This window comes from Brienomyrus brachyistius, chromosome 1, assembly GCF_023856365.1.
Source record: "Brienomyrus brachyistius isolate T26 chromosome 1, BBRACH_0.4, whole genome shotgun sequence".
Lineage (NCBI taxonomy): Eukaryota > Metazoa > Chordata > Actinopteri > Osteoglossiformes > Mormyridae > Brienomyrus > Brienomyrus brachyistius.
In genome coordinates, this window is record NC_064533.1 from 33,939,792 (window position 1) to 33,947,801 (window position 8,010).

The following is an 8,010-nucleotide window of genomic DNA, read 5'->3' on the forward strand; positions in this document are numbered from 1 at the left end:
GGAAAAGGGTTTTATTAAGATTAATTGTTTATGCATGTTTTATGTTTATTAAAGTATTTAAGTGAGCGCCAGCACACTAAGCAGTTTGAGTAACTGTAGAAAATAATTAAAATCAAAAAAAGGAGCAGCCCGCAGGCATGCAGCGGTTATAGTCACCTCTTGAGATGTGTACATTTAATTAAAATTAAGCTAATTTATTTCAAACTTCTTTTCCCTTAAAAACAACTAACAATTTGACTGTAACACGCTTTCTGCATTTGGGTTCGGGCACTTTCATTCCATTAACCCTAAGAGTATTTATTATATTTCGACCCCAAATGACAACAAAATTACTTCTAGGTGTGACTTTTATCATTTTGCTTAGCAGTAAGTTTATCATCCAATAAATAAATATTTGAATAATGTAATTAATTTTTAATTGGAAGTCGTTATGGCCATGGAAAGGAAACAGATATCGATTAAAGAAAAGAAAAAAAAACGAAACAACTTTGTATGACATGACACCAAAGTACAAATAAGATGGCATAAATATTAAATAAAATAAATAAAAGAAAATGTTACCCTGGAATGCACAATTAAATGTCTGCATTTTTTTCCAAATCCATTTTCAATACCCACTTGCAGATAGATAGATAGATAGATAGATAGATAGATAGATAGATAGATAGATAGATAGATAGATAGATAGATAGATAGATAGATCATTTAAAAAACTTACTACCGTGTTGAATTTTTATATTTTCCTGATGTCCCAAAGAAACATTTTCTAGAAAAGCTACAGTAAACCGACTGACAAACTGGAGTTCTTGAATATTTTTGCTATGGTATAGTTCCTATACTGATTTGGATATTAAGAATACAGAAAGACATTAGTACAGTTTAAATAAATACTGCTTATCAAGTACACAGTATTAGACAAAGCAGGACACAGCCCTTCTGCAAGTCAAATCTATATCATATTCTGTCTTGGTGCACTTGTTCTTTTATTACAAAAATGGTTACACTTACTAATTTACAATGTATGAATACTATTTGTTTCGTGCGACACCTGTATCAACACGATTTGAAACGACAGCTACTTCTGGAGATTATAGGCCTACAGATTACAACACGTTGCTCAATTTAGCAATACGCACGCAAATCACTTTTAACATTCGTTGCATGTAACTATGTAATTGCAAAAGCACAAACATATAACGTATAATTATATGATACACGGCTTACAAAAAAAGTAGCATAATTTTGTTTGTGCACTGACTGCTTCAAAGGTACCATTTAAATACATTTACAGTACAGAGAACAATTTAAAAAATTAAATTACATAATTTAAATAATATAAGCTACAACTCAACATTTTCATTTAATAATTTCAATGAACAATAAAATAATAAACGTAATTAATAATTTCAGTTAATATTGAAATTGATAATCTGTATCCGTAACTTTTGGATCTCGTAAATATCGTAATTTGTGTAGGCCTATTATTTCCTTAATTATGCTGCAATCTTCTTCGAATAACCTTTAAAGTGAAACTTAAATTCCTCTTTGAACATTTATATTTTAAAATGTTTCTAACATATTTTGAAAATATCTTGTATGAACTTGTTCAGAAGTACTCATATGACCGAGTTTTGTCAGTCGATGATAAGAAATGAATGTCTGTCCACTTCCAAATTTTACGTTTTGCTGCTTCTGTAGTTCAACAAGTAGATTATTACGCTAACAACGCAAAGAGCGCGGGTTCAAATTCCAGGAAACGCACGTAATTGTGATCCTTCCGAAGTCGCTTTGGATAAAAGCGGCAGATAAAAGAGTTAAATGTAAACATTTTAAAACTGTACAATGCTTCTTCGAAGAAGCATAACATAGTTGAAATATGGCTGACGCTATAATTAAATATTTTTGTTTTCCTAAAATCAAAGTTGTTTATTAAAACAATATATCTATATTCTTCTATGCTTTCAAGGCAATTCTCCACCAGGCACAGTGGTTAAATTGATGAACGTGATTGTTAAGGTCAAGAGATGTATATATAAACTGGAAAATAACTTCTGTGAAATGCTTGGTATAAGCGTTAATGAATAAACTTTAAATATACAAGCCAATATAGAGAACAACATAATTTCTTTGATTGTTCGACCTGACCTTTAACACCGAGTTTTTACCCGTTTAAGCCTGTTTTGAGAACGGAAAAGTGACACACAATAAGGTCCTACCAGACCAGAGGTCATTAGTGTAATTATTATAGTAACGGTTACCTCATGGACTAACCACGATACGTCACAACTGTACATCAATGTAAGGATTCAACAAGCCAATAAAGGCAATGATATCTGTTCCTCTTGGCATTAGCCGAATATTACAATAATTTTATATATAATATATTGTAAGCAAGTGTTGATACAGTCACTGTCATAATAATGTAGAAATCGTTTTTCTTCATTTAGAAGAAAATATTTTGGTAACTTTTACAAGCTATTGAGCATCTTATTTATTAAATAAATAATTCCTGTTGCTACGCACTATGGAAAAATACGGCGCTATTAGTAATAATAACAGCTACCAGTTGTAATGCCATCCAAGAAATGTAAAACTATAACAAATCTTATTAAATAAATTAACAATTATAAAATTATTTTCTACTCTCATACAATAAATACAGCAGTAAAACATTATGTACATCGCTTAAACCACAACAAGCATGTGATGATTTCGTAGACATCAACGGTAGTCTATTTTTTAAACGGTAAGACTGAAGAAGGAATAAGAAAATAATTTTTCTTTTGACATACGATAACAAAAACACGATGAAAAATATTATTAATTGAAGGAATAAACTGATATGGTGGATAGACATTAATTAGACTATAAAACAGTATGTGGTATATGGTCATTAATTATTTTGCTCAATCGTAACGTTTTTTGTACTAAACGTAAAAATTATAAAATATTGGAAGTATACTTTTCATTTAGTATTTCAAGTATCACAATAAAATGTTGCATTTAAAAATTTGTAAACGTCACTTTACATAGCATTTTCAAAATTAGACTACTATAGAATTAACGATCAAAAGACTATTAATATCTCTGAGATTTCAAGTAACATTTGTTGAAAATTGCATTGCATTCCTATCCAGACGCGACGTTCATTTGATAAAAATTAACCGTGCGGGACAAAATGTAGATAAAATATACATCTAGAAACCTATTGAGTGTAGAAAATGTTCATGCTTCCTAACGCGTTGAATGGACTCTGTATCTGTATTTCTCAATAATCAATCTTCTTCGTAAAAAATAAAACGTTACATTTAATGTAGTTATCTCTTATCTTACATTAATTAGAGTTAATGGCAAACATATTCAAAACCAATGTGGAAGCTTGGTAGGCCTATCTGAGAGGTCAATACTGTTTCGTGGCATGTGTTACATTAAAACATTAAAAGTTATAACTTCTATATCGAAAAACAATTAAGTCTTACTTTCTCAAATTATGATATACGTGAGTAGATATTAAATATCAGGTAAGTTTTCCAGAAATAAGTAATGAATAATGAACGTCAAAATGGTATTACAACCAAAGGGAAGAGATTAATAGAAAGCCCATTCAACACTTTTATTTCAGACTACATAGTTTCTAAACATATTAAAATCTTTGGCTTGAAGCGACGGTTCAAAGACGCATTTTGTAGAATTCTGAATTTAAATGAAAGTCGAATAGACAGAAATCACAAAAATCGTATTGGTCAGACACTTACGGAAACAATAACCAACAATATCTTAAATCAAACCATGATTAAAAAAAAAAACATCCATCCAGACACCCCTTATCTGAAATTAAATATATACAACGTATTAGTGTTTCTTTCATATATATGTATGCGCGGGCGCGCGCGCGCGCGCGCGCGTGTGTGTGTGTGTGTGTGTATATATATATATATATATATATATATATATATATATATATATATATATATATATATATATATATATATATATATATACGGTCAGTTTATAGCACCATGTCTTTTCTCCATATATATGTATATCTGTGTGTGTGTGACTTCGACAGAAAATGGAGGAGGTTCATTCGCTGTCAACAATGTCTTCCTGAACGGTGGTAGTGGAATGGTTATACAGTCCCTGTGCCATCAGTTGAAGAGCTAGACCGTTCTTATAACCACTGGCTTTTTTAATTTTCGCTCGCTTATTCTGAAACCAAATTTTGATTTGTGACTCGTTAAGGTTCAGTTCCTGGGCCAGTGACTGTCTCCTTTGCTCCGTGATGTAGCGATTGGCCTGAAACTCAGATTTAAGTCTTTGCAGCTGCTCGGCTGTAAATGCTGTTCTGGGTCGCTTGTCTTCTTTTTCACTTTTCTTCTTTTTCAATTTTCGTGTCCTTGGGCCTAGTGTAGAAACAATAATAAAACGGATACATAAATATTAGCAAGCCCTGTTGATACACACTCCACGTCTGTCAGGCCAGAACTTGAACTTAACTAATCCGTGATATGATACCATCCCGTTAAAAAAAATCGTAGCCATTTGTGTTTCGCTTATTATTACGGAGTCCTATATATAATTGTACTTCGACAGTTCAATGTTCATTGAAATCCTACCGGGTAAATCTCATGTTTTTTATCATTACTATTTCATTAGCAAATGAGCAGCTGCACAATTCCAGAATTCAATTTCAGGACTGCTGAATTACTACCCTTAATAAAGATAACGCTAGCCTAAATAACATATAGGCCTGCCTACTCTTTTTGATATCATTTCAGTCTTCATTAAATGTTGGGAAGGGATATTCAGTATTTTGCGATAGAACTCCTCTGAGAAGTTAAACCTGGCGAGCAGCGCAACAATCCGCAGTAGAGAGGAAGTCATTGCGAGAGTACGCTGGTACTAAATCTTTTAAAATCTGTTTTCATGTCCAAAACTATTATGCTGTATTTGAACGAAGCTTTGCGTAATATTGCGCATTAATGCAAAACAAATACTTGGTATGTATTCTTGCTATTATGTTATTCCTATACAGTTTCATTTTACCAATTCAACATAACAATTTGATTAATTTGTTCATTAATTCCCACGTTTACTGCAAAGAGCTTATCAGGCTTAATTCTAAATGTCTTAAAGTCTTATAATATATGCTACATTTTCAAGGCTAATGTACCATGAAGCCCACAAGAGAAACGTATATGAACAATTACGTGCGTTAAGCACGTAGTACAGGTATTTCCCTCCATTATTTTTAAATACACTACGTTTTGTATTTTAGTCCTTATTATGACTGAAAATGCAGTTACGGAGAACCACAATATACTAATACGCCTATTGCGACCGACATTTGTTTTTATAGTTCCTTTTTAATTTCAATAAACGTGCTGGTCCCTGTACCAGAATTGTATAAATAGCCAATCTTTACAAATATCAGTATTATATCAAGAGTGTTATTTGGAGAAGAATACAAAATATTCTGTTTGTAAATAAATAATAATAATTATAAGTATTATTATATTCTTAATAATAATAATAATAATAATAATAATAATAATAATAATAATAACAACAACACAGTAAACGGAAGTCCAGTTATATATCTCCAGACCTGCAGTTAATCACGCGGTACGTTTTTCTCTCTGACTTTTCAAGAAGCCGCGTTGTCAAGTTACTCACATCCTGCAAATTAATTTCACAAATGCCGTCTACAAAAAACTGATAAGAATACAGCGCATAGATAAAATCCCAAAATAGCGTAATCACTGAGTCTCATTTTCATCAAAACTTATACAAAACAAACTACATCCAGCTGTTATACCTGACAAAGCTAAGTAGCATAGTTTGTGTCTGAACAAAATACCATCTGTACTGTGGCATTTCGATTGAGTTTAAGCGATTACGTTGTATGTTCCTTTTGTTGACTTTAATTTTATTTGAATCATCAGGTCAATAATAATTCATAACACAAAATCATGTTAGGAAAACCTCAGTATATAATGAGACATTTTTACTATTTTGCTTTTACTTTTTACTGTTGCTTGCAAATTGCGAAGCATATGTCACACTGTGGGGTTGTTCGTTTTTATTGATAGGCCTATTTTTGTAGGAAAATATATCAGATCGTCGACGTGTATACAAAATTTAAATTTTTAATTTTGCAATATTAATATAAATTTATGCCGTAAGCATAGGATAGATAGATAGATAGATAGATAGATAGATAGATAGATAGATAGATAGATAATGTTGCACTCCATTGGCTAGAGACATCGTGTTAACAGAAAATACACTAATATAATATAGGTTGCTCTATGACGAATTCACAATTTAGTGCTCACCTACTAAAAACCGTATTTTTAAGAAACTACTGCCTTACCAGATGATGGCCTGTCTGAATATCTTGTGCAATAAACCCAAGCAGGCCATAACATAGGTTGAGATTCTTTCGTGGCAGCGGTTCCTCCATTAGTCGTGTTCACAACCATTATCGACGTGGTGTTCTCTCCATACTTTGTCGTATTAGATCCATTTCCTTCCCCTTGCTTTGAACTCTGCTTGAATAACTGCAAGGACGAAGACGACGAAGTGCTGTCACTGCTACAGTTTGAATCCTGGCATATTGTGTTTGGATGCGATGGCCTTATTATTAAAGCGTTGATGTTTTCTCTAGTCGACGTTTGCGCCCGTTCACTGTTACTAACCTCTTTTTTGCAACCGAAATCTGGCCGGAGAATGTTATCAATAAAGAAATTTGTACTTCTCTGGGCTTGCTGTGCAACTTGCTGAGGGAGTATGAGCGGAGATGGTAAATTCGGTGACAGGGAAATGCTCTCCCGTTCGCTCGAATCTCGGCTGTTCTGATCCTTTTGCTCTTCCATAACTGGAACCAATTTAGCTGGAGCGTCTTCACTCCACTGTTCCGCTCGGTAGTTGATATTTGTATCCAATTATAAAGGAAAAGCTGTGTGTTAGGTATTATAATCGCCTTTGTATAAAATATTTTCTTTACTTAATTGTCGGCATGTTGCGGGGGTGGTGTCACAAATGTCATAATCTGCTCGCTTGACAAGACTTAGACTGACAACACATAGCGTACTGTTTGTAACTCCCAGCCTTTCTCTAATCTATGACAGTTCGATCTTCGCAAACTCTCCTAAAAATCTCTGCTTCTGAAACACTTTTTTCGCAAGAACCGGAAGCACGTGAAACCCTATACACGTGAAATCAACCAATAAAGAACCGCAATTCTTTCTGACATGTATGATGCTGCCCAATCGGATTTTACAACTCCCCACAACAAAGAATGGATGGGTGTCAGAAGACTGGAGAGAATCTGAAAACTGAACTTCATCCGATAGGTAATTGACTAATGTGAATTGGTGAATTGAGCCAAAAAAAAGGCTTACGGTTATGCGGCGGGAAGAATTTTGACGTTGACGTGCACATATATATATATATATATATATATATATATATATATATATATATATATATATATATATATATATATATATATATATATATATACTCCTGCCGTATGATTTGCTATTTCTGCAGGTACGTATGCTTATTTCAAGGGACAACTTTGCATCGAATTTACATTTGAAATTAATTCAATTATTTTACGTTTTATTTGCACATTGTCCGGACAGTTTTGGTTATGCGCTTTGATGTTATTTTCATAAATTGTTTGTCTACGTGGTGATAACTACTAACATCGTGTAGTGGTAGTGTTGCCAGTGTTATTTCACTAAAGGGCAGTTTCACTTTTTAGTAAATTTCATTAAAATGTATTGATTAAAAATCCAGCAATAATGTTGATGGTAATATTAATTATAGGTTCTGGGTTTGCAAAATATACGTTAATTACATGCATTTCTTATGTTTACATTTTTCTCTATTGTCAATGAGTTAATCATTCCCTTTGCCGACAGCGGGGTTTGTTTGCACTGCACTTAGATTATTTTATTAATATGAAAACGTGCAACCTAACCGAAGAAATATCTGAAA

General features: G+C 32.7%; 1 protein-coding gene across 2 annotated transcripts; it reads right to left on the reverse strand.

Moving 5' to 3' along the window:
• Window positions 1-3,989: 3,989 nt before the first annotated feature.
• On the reverse strand, window positions 3,990-7,188 carry en1a (engrailed homeobox 1a). 2 transcript variants are annotated; one of them, XM_049006030.1, is made up of 3 exons: window positions 6,702-7,188; window positions 6,377-6,563; window positions 3,990-4,403 (listed from the first exon to the last, which is right to left on the reverse strand). In XM_049006030.1, the coding sequence occupies exons 1-3, from the start codon at window positions 6,876-6,878 to the stop codon at window positions 4,084-4,086; spliced, it is 684 nt and encodes a 227-aa protein (XP_048861987.1). In that variant the 5' UTR covers window positions 6,879-7,188; the 3' UTR covers window positions 3,990-4,083. The 2 variants fall into 2 exon arrangements, with proteins under 2 accessions (XP_048861987.1, XP_048861986.1); XM_049006029.1 differs by having other exon boundaries at window positions 6,377-7,185.
• Between the last annotated feature and the right edge of the window lie 822 nt (window positions 7,189-8,010).

What these genes read in the sequence shown, in the direction of transcription:
- en1a (XM_049006029.1), bottom strand. Translation starts at nt 6,878, where the DNA reads ATGGAAGAGCAAAAGGATCAGAACAGCCGAGATTCGAGCGAACGGGAG. An exon ending in TTCAGACAGGCCATCATCTG is followed by an intron (nt 4,404 to 6,376) that starts GTAAGGCAGTAG and finishes TTTCTACACTAG; the next exon opens with GCCCAAGGACACGAAAATTG.